The sequence below is a fragment of the Hippoglossus hippoglossus genome, chromosome 1 (genome assembly GCF_009819705.1).
Source record: "Hippoglossus hippoglossus isolate fHipHip1 chromosome 1, fHipHip1.pri, whole genome shotgun sequence".
In the NCBI taxonomy this organism is placed as follows: Eukaryota; Metazoa; Chordata; class Actinopteri; order Pleuronectiformes; family Pleuronectidae; genus Hippoglossus; species Hippoglossus hippoglossus.
In genome coordinates this window covers 17,116,285-17,132,665 of record NC_047151.1, presented here as the reverse complement: position 1 = coordinate 17,132,665, position 16,381 = coordinate 17,116,285, and the positions used below count along the sequence as shown (strand labels likewise).

General features: G+C 41.6%; 1 protein-coding gene across 3 annotated transcripts in view; it reads right to left on the bottom strand.

Annotated features, from left to right (window-relative positions):
- Positions 1-16,381, bottom strand: part of lcorl (ligand dependent nuclear receptor corepressor-like) — a 32,837-nt gene that overhangs the window by 15,299 nt on the left and 1,157 nt on the right. The window contains exons 3-7 of one of the 3 annotated variants that reach the window (XR_004614819.1): positions 13,574-13,662; positions 13,322-13,448; positions 12,226-12,450; positions 11,990-12,092; positions 73-5,459 (exon numbers count right to left, since the gene is read on the bottom strand). Coding sequence is in view for 2 of the 3 variants with exons in the window: in XM_034594587.1 (XP_034450478.1) it covers positions 38-5,459; positions 11,990-12,092; positions 12,226-12,450; positions 13,322-13,448; positions 13,574-13,662 (5,966 nt within the window). In the remaining variant the exon portion in view is untranslated. Of the gene's footprint in view, positions 1-22; positions 5,460-9,785; positions 11,096-11,989; positions 12,093-12,225; positions 12,451-13,321; positions 13,449-13,573; positions 13,663-16,381 lie in introns of those variants that run through there. The other 2 variants (XM_034594587.1, XM_034594600.1) reach the window with 2 other exon arrangements.

Sequence of the window (16,381 nt, the reverse complement as noted above, 5' to 3'; positions counted from 1 at the left end):
AAGTTGACTTCGTGGTGATTGATAAATGTACATGTCTTTAGTGATAGTCAATAAAAGAGGCAAGGTAGTTACCCAACACAAAGTCACACCATCGTGGCCCGGTCAGGCCCCTCATTCGCGATTGTCTCAACATTTTCGCTGGTGGTGGTTGTGGTGGTTCAGTAGACACAACCCCTGGACCTTTGTATTTGCCTTTCCGCCTCCTCTCTGGCATCTCATCCGGCTCCTGGACTGATTTAGGAGCAGACCCTTCAGGCTCTCTGGAGGCAGACCTCCTCTTCATGCTTATTCTTTCAGTTTTCACAGCTTTAACAACTCCTACCAATTTTCTCTCCCTTCCTGCAAATACATATGCAGAGGGTGACCCATCATCCAGTGTCACAGTACAGGAGTCCCACTCTTCCTCCAATGATTCACTGTCTGGAGAGTTAATCTTCCTCAGAAACACCCGACATTCCTTCAGTGTCTCAGGACTCCAGGGTTTCGAGCAGAGCTTCTGCTCTTTGGGTGCATCCACAGGCTCCTGAGTTTGGTCCACAGAACTGGTGGCAGAACTGTTCCCCAAACAGTCATATAACTGATCCTTTGCTGGTTTGTGTAATGCTTTACGTTTTTGTTGTAGTCCATCTACTGCATGCTCATTTGAACAACTTGTAACTACTTTTATGGTTTTCTTATTCTGCCTCTTTTGCCACCTCTCCCTTTCTCTCCGGGTTAGGAACTTTGTCCTTGCATTAAGTACAGTGGCCTGGTAGTTTCTAAATGCTCTGTTTCGCCACCATTGGACTCCTTGATTAAACCTGCCTGTTGCAAATCTGGGAGTGAAGAGCTGCCGCCTAATATGTGTTGACAGAGCCGCGTTGTTCCTCTTCCTCAACCTTCTTTGAGCCTGTTGATGTTGTAAAGGGCTTTTTGGCACAGTTTTGGCAAATTTCTTGACGTGTTTGTGGAGTCGCTCTGCTTGAGGACTGGGGCAAACCACTTTGTTATTGGCAGAACGAGGAACCTGCATAAATTCATCAGGATTACGGGAGGTTTCCTTCTTGACAATAGCCAGAGACTGCGTCTCTGTGGTCTGCATAAACCAGGAGGAGAGCTGTTGCATACTGCAGGACCTTGGTGTGTTAGGAGAACAATCAAACAGTTTTCGAACCACAGAAGAATGTTTTGACTTCCTGGTAAATGAATTGTTGCCTTTGGTGCCTGATTTAGAATTAAGATTTATTTCTTTTTCTTTGTTCTCCACAGTGTCTGAGACCCAGGTGTCAGAGATGAGTCGTATTCGGCTGGCAAGTTCCTGGTTCATTGTGTTTTCCTCAGCTGACGCTGCCCACCATCTTAGAGTCTCTTTTGGGGTAAAGATCGAGTCTACTGACACCCTTGCCACACTGCTCAGGTCCTGAGAGATCTTCTTCCTTTTGTCTTGTCCAAAGAGCTGTCTTCTTCCCCCTGAAGTTTCAACACTACTCTGTTGCTCCTCCTTTTTCCTTTCATTGCTGGCCTTGTTTAGCAAAAGTTGTTTAGAGCGTCGTAGCAGAGCGTTACTGTGGCTGTATGACTTAGAGGTGGAGGTGGCAACAGCATGCAGAAAGTGGATTGAGGGCTTTCTCACTCTCACTGAGTGACGCACTGCTACTTTCTGACTTGGCAGTCTGTCTTTACCTTGATTCTTTGCTTCTATCCCTTTCTCCGCTTGACTGCTTCTGGTTGTTGACTGAAAGCTGATTGTCCTAGGTTCTTTGGAAGGTCTTAATTCTGGCAGAAGGACTTGTTTATGAATTAGTGCTTCCGGAGATTCCCGAGTGTCCCTGTTCATTTGAATTTTGCGTTGCCTTGGAGACACTGTAGTTACTGTAACAGAGATTCCAGAGATTTTAACTTTTGCAGGTCTACCTGGTTTCCGAGAGGGCCCAGAATCATCACGTTTCTTACATTTGATGTTCCTGCTAGATAGAGGAGCAGACTCTTTCAGAGGGCTGACAAAACTGAACTGCTCTGACAACTTTGTGGAGGCAGTTTCAACATTACCTGAGCTGGTCTTAGAACTGTGCATTAAAATGCCCAAGTCACTTTTCAGGCCAACTGCCTGACAGGCATCATGGAATTCTGTTTGTAGCTGGTCGAAGCCCTCAGACACCATCCGTTTGTTTCTTCTTGAACGGCCATACAAAACGGTTATTTTGAGGTTCTTGTTTACATTGTCTTCAGCGTCATTTGCTATTACAACTTTTCCGCTTACTGTTTCTGTCCCGATTGCTGAATCCACAGCCTTCTGCTTGCGTGGTCGACCAATTGGTCTCTTCACTTTTTGCTCCAGCTGTGGTCCCAGCTTCTTTGGCCGGCCCGGACGCCTTTTTTGAGGAGTGGATTCATGAAAAGACAAAGAGTCACATGGTGATCTCTGGCTCTCAGTACCAGCTACACGCTTAGTTGGAGTACTTTCCCCTGACCTTCTCAAACCTATTTTAGGCGATGAGGAAACTGACTTGGGTGAAGAAGCTGACTTGCTTGATGAAGATGCCGACTTGGGTGGTGATCTATGGCTCTGAGTTCCAGCTACACGCTTTGTTGGAGTACTTTCACTTGATCTTCTGGAATCTATTTTAGGTGATGAGGAAACTGGATTGGGTGAAGATGCAGACTTGGATGGTGATGACATAGACTTGCTTTGCGGAGAAGCAGATTTTGGAGTTGAGGAGGCAGACTTGACTGGTGAAGAAGTTGACTTGGTTGGTGAACAAGATGTAACTGGTGAGGTAGCAGACTTTCGTGGTGAGGAACTAGATGTTACCTTTGATGAGTGAGATTCAGTGCTCTTCCTTTTTTGTTTCTCATGTGTCCCTGACCATGAAGACACTACACATGGGTCAAATGATTTGTCTGCTTGTGAACTAGCACCAGTGCTTGCTGATTTGAGACTATATCTTACTCCTTCCTTACCCTGTACAGCTGATACAAACATGAGCTTAATTGGACTAGTGTACTCGACACTGGAGTTGGGAGGGTTATCAACACAGGGGGCAGAGTTTATGGTGACATTCCTATTTAATGACTTTTGGGGCATTCCAGAAACAGTATTTAAAACCTGTAGTCTTTTTGGAGATGATCGTAGTCTTGTATGCTTGGCAGCACAGTCGTTGTCATCTGTCCTAATATCCAAACTGCATTTTGTTGGACTCTTCACTTTGGCAGCCATAGTTTCTGACTCTGTGTAAGATGGCCCACATTGCTCTCTATGTGTTGAGTCAAAGGTAAGCTTCCCTGTGTGTTCACATGAGGACAGAGGGGTGTCATTTCCTAATTCAAGCTGGGTCTCATTAGCATCTGGCTCTTTGGATAAGTCCTCCAAAGTTTGAGTTGTCAAATCATTGTCCTTCTGTATTTTCTGATTGAAGATGCTTTCAGAGAAACATGCAACAAAGAACATCTTCCTGGGCTCAGTGACATAGGAGGAAAAGCGCTGTGGAGGGACTATGTTTCTCCTAGTTCTTCTAACCTCCTTGGAGTGGTTTGATTTTTTCCTCTCTCTAATAGAGCTATTGCAATCTTTACCCTTACCTGGTCTATTGTCACTGTCAGAGCTTTGACCTGATGGGGCTTCTTGGTTTTCATCATTTCCAGCACCGCTAACCTCACCACCTTCATTACAAGCCCCGACACACTGTTTTGCTGAGGTTGCAGTCCCAGTCATTATCTCTGCTAGCTTTTGTACACGGTAACCCTTTAAACCTTGTTTGCCAACCTTGCTCTGCAGCTTAGAGGTGGGTATCTGAGTGCCTGGGTGAGTAAGATGATTTTTTTCACATGATATTTCCCATTCTTTCTCCTCTGATTTAAGGACGTTAAGGTCTTCTGTGACTACAACTGTCTGTATTTCCTTTTTTACTTCATTCATGTCACTATCTGTAGACAGCATGTTCAGTGGTGGCTCTCCAACGTTATGATTTTCTACGGGTTCTTCACTTCCTTCCATTTCTCTTTTAGACTCCCCTTTAACAAGGTTTAAGTCAGAAGAAGTGCATGATGTAGTTACACAAACCTTTCCATCATTCAGTTTGGGCTTTTTGGCTGGTGAACCTTTTCTCCTATTGCAGGACTGGTCAAGCCTGGCAAACTCGCGTTTAATTTGTAATGTATGCCTTCTGGCTGAAGGGTCATCAGCAGGTGTTGCTATAGCAGTAAGGACTTCCTGGCGACGTCTGGAACGGGTATTAGGGGACTTGGGCTCTTTGCTATCATGGCGATTGAACAGCTCAGATAGATTGTAGTCACAACCATTACCTCTGTGAAGCACTTTGGTGATAATTTCAGTCAGATGGGCATCAGCATGAAACTGCAGGGTTTGACTTGTTGATGGAGACTGCAGCTGCTCCTTCTCAGAAACATTAACGGCTAAAGAAACTGGAGGTGGGTCTTTCTCTAGAGGTTTGATTGTCTCTAGTTTCTCACTGAAGCGATTCACAACATCCTGCAGTAAAGTCCCACTTGGGTTCTGCTCAGCCTGACTACTTCTTGGGGTCCTACTCTGTAGCTCCTCCTCTGTATCTGTACTCACATCTGCTTTGAGGTGGCTTCCATTCACAATATCATTTTTAACTGTTATGTCAGTTTCGTCCTCTTGTCTATGGTGAAGGAGGGAGGGTGGCTTTTCATCGGTTTTCTTACAGATGTCTGAAGGGATAGGGGAAAGAGGGGGAGGAGAGGGGCTCCGCTCTCTCTTTAGGACAGGACAAGGGGGATCCCCATCGATTATCCCCTTTTCTATTGTGCTGCCTACCTGTATTGGACAGGTGGGGTTTGAATAACAGTGACAAGGATAGGGAGTGTGTTGGTTACAGCAGATCGATGAGGAAGGACACAAAGTAGAGGAAGGAGTGCACAGTGAAGGAGATTTGGATAATGTAGGAGAGGGTATAAAGGAACACACCATGTTGTTGATATGACCTGCAGTCAGGCTCTGGCAGGAAATGCAGTGCAGTCTCTTGGGACACAGAACAGTGTAGGTTTCCATCCTGCACCTCTGCACACAGCAGTAGCCTGAACCCAGAGAACCATCATTTTTCCAGTCTTTTAAAGGGTCGAGATTGATGCTACAATTGGACTGGGGGTCTCCTGAATGGCACAATGTGCTGCTGTGATCTTGAGGATCACAATCCATTAAAGGGTAGTACAGGCTGGCGTTAGAAGCTTTACATTCACAAAGTGTGACTGCATGAGGGGTACTATTATCATGTGGGTTTACACCACAGTGACAGGAGTAGGATTCGGCTTGACCTACAGGCGTTCGATCAAGTGAAGACTGCAATTTTTCCTGGTGTGCCAGCTTAAGGATCTGGTAGAGTAAGGAACGGTGCGCTGGACAAAGTGTGCTGAGAACAGCATCCGCTGCAGAGCTCTGACGACACTTATTCCCGTGCTGTCCCAGATCTCCCACTTCTTTAAATGATGGCAGCAGGGAGCTAGAGTCAAAAATGCAAAGATAAGAGTTAGGTTTATCTCAAAGATGAGCCAGTGTCAAACAAAGAAGTACTTACAGAGAGTAACCACCAAATCATAACATGTTTTAAACAACACAAAAATAAGATTGTGTCATTTCCTTCATGCATTAGTGTTTAAGCTTTTTTTTGTGTTTTAGAAAATTGTAGCCAGCAGCATATGCCAACTATAGATCAGTGCTGTCTGCATTTTCTAGCATCTTATTCTTGTAATTTACCAGCTAAAATCTGAGATGTATTCAATGTTGATGAAATGAAAGCCTGACAGAATACTGCTACTTTCATGTGTCTAACTATTCTGAATTGGAGTTATTAAGTTGTAGAGCACGAACACTAACCAACAGCCTTTCCTAGCCAGGATTGCCATCGTTTTGTCAAGCTATCATGAAAGAACAACTACCCTTCACACTGTTAGTAATCTGCAAACCCCGACACAAACCGCTGTATTAATATAAAAATATGACAGGTCACTGATTAGAGAACTGTTTTATTGATGAGTTGCTGAAGGCAAATGATAACATTCTGCTAAAAGCAGAAGGAACGATTGTAGAAACGCTCAAACCAAAAATGTTCTTTTCAACAGCTCGTTTACCTACAAACTGACAGCTCAAAAACCTCAACGTTCAACAGTTTTATAAGGTCCTGTGATAAATTTTACTATAAAAGTCAGTCATTGATTTAACATTAAATTGTTTTAACTAAATTATTTGAGATGGTATTTTCAGCTTTTTAAGTACTGTACATGCCCAGACCTCCGGTTGGACACAATAAGAGTTAAATTCTGTAGTGTTACTGTTGAGTTTGTTATGATAACCACATTATTTCAAATCACATAAATAATTTTTAACATAAGCACCAAACAAGCACAATACTTAGGTTTGTCATCTTAGGACAAAATAAATTAGATCAGCTAACATTTAAAAGCGTTCATGCAGTTGTAGCAATACACATTTCACATAGCATCAAAGTGCCCCATTACAAATCAAGAACTACAACAATCAAACTAGTAAAATCACAGTTTTGAAGCACAATCAATAAATAAGTATGAAGCAACATGAAGAGGTCTTGTTTTACAATAGAAATGCTTCTTGTAAATCATAGTGCAATAATTGATTGATGCATAAATAGCAGATTTATGTTAAGTAATTTAAAAGAGTTGCCAGTAGTTAGAAAAAAAACTAAAAAACTAAACAATGAACTGCCTCAAGCTCAATTTAAAAACAAGCCCAGGTGTGTTCCCAGAATATACCACCATTTAACAATAAAATAATTACATGTTCTATTTCTCAAGAAAGGTTTAGGCTTGTTTACAAACTGGCCCTTGGTCATAAATGGCAGATAATTCCCAGAGTAAAGACACCATGCTGCACTGTGCTTTCGCCTCACACAGGCAACATGTAATGTTGTGAGCAGAAACATTCAGGAGCGGAGACATCAGTATTTCTTTACATTAGAAAGGTTGAAATACGACAATCTGACCAAAAAATGCTTTGAAAAATAAATTGCATTACAATTAGCCTTAAAGTTACAAAAACACATACAAAGATTACCAATAAGGATAAATACTTAGCCAAGAACATGGCAGAGCTCCTGTAAATGCCACAGGACATAATTTAAACCATTGTTATCATGTCACACTCCACCAAATGGCCAACTGGCTGTATGATAATTCATTTGAAAAGTTTAAGTGTTGTTGATGGCCACAAACTTACACGTAGGTGGGGGTTTTTCCTTGAGAGACAAACAGCTCGTAAGCGTCCCTAAGCTAATGAGAGCTCCTACCCCAGCATAATAAGTATCATAACACAGAGGCTTTAATATGAAACCTGACACTGGGCTATAGGCAGATATAGTTCAGAGGTATATGTGGCAATGAGGTTAGAGAAAGAGACGCAGATAAATAGAGAGAGACACACACACACAGGCAGGTTGACATCCCAGCAAAATAAATCGAAGCAGCTTTGTGTGGGTAACCCTGAACTGCTGCTTTGGTAGTAGCACTGTTAATGGATATAGGCCCATCTCAGAGGCCCATCCGGTAGTCTACACAATCAACCATCTATAACAACGGACCTTATCCATACACTAGACACTCGTCTGTCATTTAGGCTTCACACATTTACAATGCATGATACCTTGGAATCGCATTGGTTGAAGGTCTTTTGTTGTAGCTACGCTTCTTTGTGCCAGAGGGAGACGGCCCCGTAAAGTTAAGTCACAAGCAGCAGTTACGTATGAGGTTTACAGTAATACAGCTACAGTAGCAGAAGTAGTAAGTATCTGTGGTAATTAAACATCTTTCACAAACAGTACACATATACCATAACATACATTTCTCAAGCTTATCAGTGCACATTGAAAAACATGCTTCACATTTGCATTCCGACTACACTCAGTACAATGCTTGCACAATAAGACTAGGAAACTATGTGGACACAAAAATGGCTATCGTTAACTAATCTCTTTAACAGAAACTCATAGTGAAAATGTAGCCACCACAGCGGGGTTGTTCTGTACAATCTCCCTGTTTGTAGACGTGTCTAACAATATGAGTTTTTAATCTGTTACAATGGCTCTAAGTCACTTCAGTAGCCCAGGTACGATACCCAGAGAGATAGAAAGCTGCAAATGACAATCATCATCACTCCATTAACAAGGAGCTTTAAGAGTTGAATCAAACCTGAATAACCTAACAGCTAACAAACATGAGAGTCACACTTTATTTCTTAGCCTTAAGAGGTCTACAGCGGTGTTTCTCATGCTTGATCCTGAGCAATCAGATGGCCAACAATCACCTTGAAATAAAACCAAATCATGTCGAGATGAAAACAAACCACCTGGAGGTCTTACTGTACAAGGATAATAGGACAAGGCGATTAATCGAATTTAAATTTCGATAACGAGTATGGCTTCCAACAATTACGAAAACAAAGTAATCGACCTGAAATGATTACTATCCCGCGTTTCGTTTTGCAATTAGGCTCTTATGCCTCGTGTCGCCCGGGCCACGGGGCCTGCTGTGTGAGGTTTATGGTATAACGACTGTATTTTCGCCGATCAGCAGCGGCAATCATTTTGCAGTGGCTGGCCTGCACATTACCCCCTGCCGCTTGTCCTCACTCCCCCGCTGACCTGCGTTCGCTTTAAAAACAAACATCAACACTAATCTGAAATTATTAGGATGTGTAGAGTACTGAAGTTAACTTTGTGTTTGTTTGAGAGTTTATCAGACACGTATTTAAAACACATTCCAACATTTTGCGCGCACACAGTTCACCAGCCACACACAACACGAAACGTAAAGCGACGCGCAGCCAGAACATCAGTGTTAAAGTAACTGGAATGATCCGGATTCATGCTTCGACTATATCGATAAATAATTAAATACATGTGATCATCAGCTTGTGTTGAGGGCGACAGAGACGAGCACACGCTCCTGCGAACAGGAGAGAAGTTCTTAGACACTCAAATCTGTTAATGAGTGCCAAAAGGATTCATTTTCCTTTAAAGTTAAATTAATGCGTGATGTTTCCAAAGTCAGTAAGTAATCGTTATTACAATATTGACCAAAAGTAATCGCAAATTAAGATTTTTGCCCTAGTTGAGCAGCCCTAAATGATAATGCTGTTTATATTCTATTCTGTTATGAACAAATTCCCAGACGAGACCAAAGCCAAGAACTGACCATTGATTTACATCAGGCTGCAACTAATATTTTTTAAATCCACTACACCCATGATTAATCAATCAATCATATATAAAATATGCGAAACAAACTGAAATATTTCAAATAAATAGTGGTGGATAATTGTTTTCGTCAGTTGACATTTTTTTTTGCTCTACTTACAGGTATGGTATTTTTAGCCACACATGATAGTTTATGCCTCTATCTCATAGAAGTTTGATTATCCCCAAAAACTACTGTATATAGAAGTTAAAGATTTGCAATGATGTCAATTGGAAAGAGTAGTGGACAGAAAATCGGAAAGTTTCAGTCATGCCTGGTGAAAGACACAAGGCGCTCTATTAAAACAGTTTTGTAGACCATGTTCACATATTTACACCCGAAACCCCCCCACTTCTACTAGGAATTTCAATTCATCAGCTTTTGGCCTCGCAGACAATACCTGCAAATAAAATCTATTTGTATTTTGGTCTTTCCATGGGATAAGTTGATAATAAATGGATACTAGAAACCAAGCAATTTCCCTTTAGATGTCCGAGTTGAGAAAACTGAAGCTTCGAGGAGTTGTTGAGTTTTGCAGCTCATGTGAGCCAAAGCTGCAATGAGCACCACTGCCTCTTATAAATGCAGCCCCTTGAAGCTGCTTTGAGTTAAGCTCAGGACCAGGCAAACGAAACACAACTAAAAGTGTGACTTTCACATAACAGACAAATAGTTAAAAGACCTGAATATTAATATCAATCCATTGTAAAGGCATGTGTTGTGTTTTAATAAGTGTCTTCAGAAAACATGTGTCTTGTAAGAGGTGATGTGTTCAAGTGTTGAGGAGTTATGGAGGCTTTTTGTGGTCTAGAACCTCTTTGTGTCAGCAGCCGAGGCAAGAGTCCCTGAGTTTGTGGAACAGGTCATGGTACCAGAACCAGACGAGGTGGAATTGGATGAACAAAAGTTGGCAGATTTCTTCTTGGGTGGGTTCTTCAGTGTTCCAGTGCGCTCCTTGACTTTGTATTCCAGTGTGCTATGGGGCACCCCGTAGACCCCCTGGGCTTTGGACACGCTCATGCGACCTCCCATCACCATTGTAATAGCCTCCTCCAGTAGGTCGTGGTCGTACTGACGGTATCTCCCACGTTTCTTTCTCGGTTGCTTGTCTTTATCCCGACTACCTGCCCCCTCCTCTGAATCATCCAATGAAGACCCACGTGGTCCCAGGCGATGAGGAGACTGGTTGGCACTGCCTGGATAGCCGTGAGCCAAGAGAGGAGGTCTGAGCTTGAAGAGAGACGAAGGTCTGGCAGCAACTGTCGATGAACTGGCAGTACCCTCTGTTGATGAGGTACGTTGATGGAGGTTTTCAGCCACGTTGCAATTCTCAGCTAGAATCGATCTTTTATGGTCAGACATGGATCGGACCTGAGGAATACGCAGGGACATGGGTGGCTCCAGGCTGGGAGTGGGGCTTAGTGGGGGCTGGAGAGCATCCCTGAGTTGGGGAAAGACGCGGGGGAAGGTTTTCTGAAGACCACTTGGCTGATAAAAAGTAAGAGAGGAAGAAGGGAAACTAAAGTCTCCATTTTCCTCTGCAGCTCCTCCAATTTCTGCCCGCTCTGCCCAAGCCGCCACCTTCTGCAGAACAAGACGGGCTTCCCCGCCCAGCATTGATGACATCACATTGTACGATGTCACTTCATCCCTGAAATCTTTGCTTCCTGGTGTAAATTGCTGCAGCATTCCAAGCCTTCCCTCGGCCCAGCCATCCAGACCTTGCCTCAGGGTTTGAAGAGATATTCCATAAAGCAATGAGGCCCGCTGCTCCAGCAGCCTCCCTGAACGAATATCTTTCAAGGCCTTGGACAGCAACCCCTCAGACAGCTCCCAGCTCCTCTCAATGTACTCCTTCTGCCTGCGCTGCCTCCTAGGGATGGGAGGACCAAACAGCAGGGTCAAGATGGAGGTGATGGAGGGGTTTGATTTTGGCAAAGGGGACAAGGGGGGGTGCAGAGCGAGGGGTCCACTCCTTTATGCCTTGTGTTGGTAACATCACTGCGGCTGTTAAGTTTCATGTCTGTCTCTTTTCAGTCTGTTTCTGGGCCCTCACACACACTGCTGCTGTGTGTCTCTCATGCACACACATTCTTTGTGTGTGGCAAAGCCTCTTCACGTCCAGGTGGGACAGTCTGTGAATGGCTGGGGTTACTTTGGCGCTGTTGTTACTTTTCTCCTTCAGTGAGAATCCTACATGCTTGAAGGTTGAATATCAAACTCATAATAATTGGATCAGTAAAAAGGGGAATAAAATCATTGTGAGGTGCAATGTACACCTTATTGTACAATCCTGAGCTGTTGGCAAATATTGTAACACGCTGCCATTGCTGTGACGTTACCGCTCAAGAGATAAAAGAGTCAACCCCATAGATCCAAACACCAAACACAGCTAGCTCTTCGTAATAACTAACAATGAACTGACACACTGCACTGTAAAAAAAACAGGAGTATGCATATCATACAAGCCAGAGGTGTTGCCTTAAATCAAGGACCATTGGTAGAAATGACAGCATCACAACACAATATTGATGTGAACCATCAAACCATAGCCATGTTTTAGACCTAATCGGGATTTCCTACTATGCAGAGGTCTAGATGCATTACGGGTTTTAACAAAAATGCCTAGGTTATGTAAATTTACAACTGTATTTATGAAGAACCCCAAAATTTAACGGTTAGTAATTACAGAGCTTTCTCCTGCACAAGGCCCAATATCACTAAAGTTTATCCACAGAAACAATTCAAGAATAAAACAAACTCTTACCCAGAGGCTTTGTCAGATGATGATGATGATGATGATGGTGATGATGATGATGAAGAAGTTGCTGAGCAGGCAGAGTTCCTGTTGGAGAGGTCGAGCACGCCATCTGTTGCAGGAAAAAAAATGTTTTTTACTTGAAAGGAGTTGAATCACATTGCATGAATGTTAAAGACTCAAAACTTAGAGGCTGGACATATTTATTGGCTGTGAATTCACAATGTGTTTAATGCTTTACCCACCTAGTTCAGGTTCACACTCTTTCTCCTCCTGGGTTCGGCTCACTGTAAGGTCCAGAGGGGCGTCTGATGTTTCTGACGAAGGTGAGGAGGTCCTTGTTCTAACACCATTTGTACTGGTGTGGATCAGACACTTGGATGCATAATCCATGGCAAACTGATGAACCATCTTTTTCATCAGCTCCTGGGCGACCAGAGGGATGTTGGAGACACAGCCCAGGGGCACATCTGACAAAGAAGGCACAGACGTAGATAGTAACATATAGAGCATGATTCTCCTTTTAAAAAGGGGCAATAACAAATCATGGGGTATTTTGGATCATCACAGAATGATTTTAATGTCTAGCAATAAGTTCATTGGGAAACTTTCTACTGATCCCAACAAGCAAAAGCGACTTGTGTCTTACGGTCACTAATGTGTCACACTTACAGAAAGTCTTATTGGGCAACACATTAGGAAGTAAAAATTGCATGCCATATTTCCACAAAATAAAAACAGGTAGTCAATCAAAAGTCGTGTCTCTAATAATAACGCTGTTGACATTAAAAAAAAAGTCCAGCCCCCATATACAGGTTGCTGAAAATACAAGAATGGATAAACTCCTACTGCCTGTCATATAACGCACTTTGCAGTAAAGCATTATTTATATTTCTACCCCTTTAATTTATTGAATTAAAACAGTAGAAATTGGCACTGACCTGGTGTAAGCCTGAGTACACATCATTTACTTTCACAGTCATAACTCCTCTCAACCTCATAAGCTGGTTAATCAATTTACTAGAGAAACTTGAAGATGACTTCAAGGACCCAAACCTACACTGAAGGAACTCTTATTGAGTCTGTAAACAGCTGGTGCTACAGCTAAGTGCTTTTGAGAAACTCATGATAAAACATCAAAACAGTAAATTCAAGCAGACCAGTCTGGTTTTACAAACATACATTAGAAGATTAATAATGTTACCTCTAATGCTTCTATTGAGACAGAATACACTAACAGGATAAAGCTGACAGTCGTAAGCCTCTGACAGGAGCTTTAATGTGTCACAAGTTGACATATTTGTGCCGTACTCCACAAAAGAAGAAAGAAACCTGACTCACCTTTCTTGTTGAACACAGCCTGGAGAAACCTGTGAGCTGATTGGTTGCTCTCAGAGATGCTTGGAGCCTGACAGGGAGAGTAATCAGAGGGGGAGGAGAGGGGAGGAGTGGCTGCAGGGACTTGATCCTACAACGAGAAAAAAAAGAGATAAGTTACTTAATTGACTGTTTCGACAGACATATTCTACATCTCATAAGAAGCAATGTAATTATTACAATTTTCATGAACAAAGAATGACTTTGACATCTTACACAGAGTTTGTCCAGGGGAAGGTTGCAGAATGAACACTGAGAGCAGCTTGTTTCTGGGGACCAGTCGTCCACCTCTTCAGGTTCACAATCTAAAACAAAATACATCACAGGGCAACACAGAATTAGGGATCATCGGGGATCATCGGGGATCAAGCAGTGTTCTACCGTAATTATTATACAACATTTGACAGGGGGCATTAGTGGTTACCTAACTGTATCATCACACACATTTTTTACGACAAGAGAATAATCTAATGATCCATTTGTATTATTGCCCAGCATTAATATGACAGCATAGAAATAATTAGGATTTTGCTTTACTTTTTACGGAAGTTAACACTTACAGATAAAAACTGGCCTGTTGGCTCAAGAATCAGTCTTCAGGATTTTTCTGTATGATTTATACCAATGAATCTACACTTCTCAATATCCCAATTGTGTAGGATTGCTTTATGACAATACTGGATTTGTTGTATCTATGATTGTTTTTTTTCCTATTGAATTTCCCAAACAATATTATTTGACATACATTGTTCATATCATACAGTTATTAGGGTATAAAATTACAGACTCTGAATTTTGTCAGTCGAATTGGATTTGGCTGTTTAATATGAAGATTTGACCATCTGTTCCTTTTACCCCACGTAGACCGACATCTAAAAGGCAATAAAGAAAATCCACTGGTAAGAGATGATTCTTATATATTTTTTTTTTCATGTTATAGCTTGGTTATGAAATCCTACTGTGCTGTGGAGTGTCACTGTTTTCTACCCGACACTGCACCTGAGAGCATCAGAGCGTCCAACAGAAAAGAGTGGCACTTCCTTTCCTCACTCTGTCTGGTATTGTTCTGCCCTCCATTTCCACCATTGTCTCTACTTCTATCTATTTAAGTTCCCTTATTTGGAGACAAGACTGGGTTTTAAAGTTTACACCCTGTAACATCATTGCTGCTGCTTTGCTTTACACTGTGAGGCAGCTAAAAGTGTAGTGAGTCAACTGCATTGACTTCCAGGGGCCAGTCCTAAAAATGACACACACCATGTCAAACGATATTTATATAACCCACCCCTTCCCTTGCTGCTGTCAATAAATTTAGTTGTCACTTCATTAGGGACGCTTTGGCTAATATTAATTAAAAACGACAAGATCCCGACAAACAGATGAATGCCACTCAAACAGTGTTTTGAATAAGGGGTTCACCAAGGTGTCTAGGACACATCATCTAAATATGTTCCTGTCTAGTCTCCAGATGGCACGGAGGACCTCACTGAGGCCTCAGATAGCATCAAACAGGCTGTGTTTTTGGCTGGTGCCCAGCAAGTGCCAAACGAAATAAACACAGCCAGTGAAAATAATTTCAATATTTTCTTGATTAAAATATGATTTTGAGGGATTACTTTTGATGTAGGCAAATGGGTTCTGAGGGTGTATATCCGTGTCTGATGAAACAGATACATTTGAAATAATACAATTTACTATTTAAAATCTGGTTCAATGAGATTCATTTTAGTTGCTGATCAATTCTATTCATTTCAGATTATATGAATACCTGAAGGCTAACTGTAATCCTTTATAATTAGGGTCTGAATAACAAGAACTAAATCCGTCTTCCTCAGAATTTTAAGAAATAAAAAGATGTTACTGTAGCAACTTAAAGGAACGATAAAGACCTCCTGATGTTTAGTGCCACACATTGAGCAGTGATGCACATTTATCATGTTGATCTCTAAAGATGCATTTCTCACAGAAAACTGGTTGTTGTGTACCTTAATTCTCGGGTTAGCCGCATCAATTTAAGTCCAGTGTTTTTCATCCATACGATATATGATCATAATTCTGAATATAAACCAACGTATAGTTCAATGTTTTTATTTTAAATCAAGTGTCATTAGGGGGAATTGAGCAGCGGAAATATTTACTTACACTAGTGCCGTTTTACTTGTTATAGGTTGTCTGCACTTCCACGTTTGAAACCACGCTGGCTTCTTTAATTATCGCAAGGTTGGTGGCATGTGGGTCTATTTTAACATACAGCTCCATGTTTTGTGTGATGCAGATGTTTTGTAAAGATTCTAATAATTGTTGTTCTTATGATTCTAAAGTACATCTAAACTTTGGGCAACATGGCTACCAGCACAATGTACAGCATTTTGTACCATTGGCACTTTTTCAGATTGTAGGAGGCATGAAGTTGTTTGTGATTAAAGAGATTGTAGGACTTGGCAGGGAGACATGATTGAAGGCAAATCAAAGAGGGGCAGGGGGTTAGTTTGAATGTGATGCAGACATTTCTTTAAATCTAAAATAGATTTTTAGTTGCATGGGGTATAATCTTTTAAAACCTGGTGCCAGTGTTACTGCTGTAAGGTCATATATAGATATATAGTTCAGTCATAGTATATTTACCAGCCCAATTTGCTTTATTTTCACTCCAACCATGAGTTTGATGTTATCTATCTATATTTCTTAAGAGATATATGTTAGTTATGAATTAAACATCTTAAAGGGTTAGCTCTATTTATGAATATATATATTTGAACATTTGGTAGTTGTGAGTCTAACTTCTATAATTAGCAATTTGCTCTGGGGATGAATACAGTATTTCTGATTCTGAAACTGATAAGATGAAAGTGGCACATAATAGTTTAGTTTACAGTGACTCAGTCTTTCAGAACCAAATGTGAGTCAGTCCATGGCAGAATATTCCATATCAAATGCACTGTTTACTAGTATTGTTTGCAATCTATGCAAACAATATGCATGGTTGGTTTAGGTCATTTCAAAGTTTTATAAAGTTTATAAATG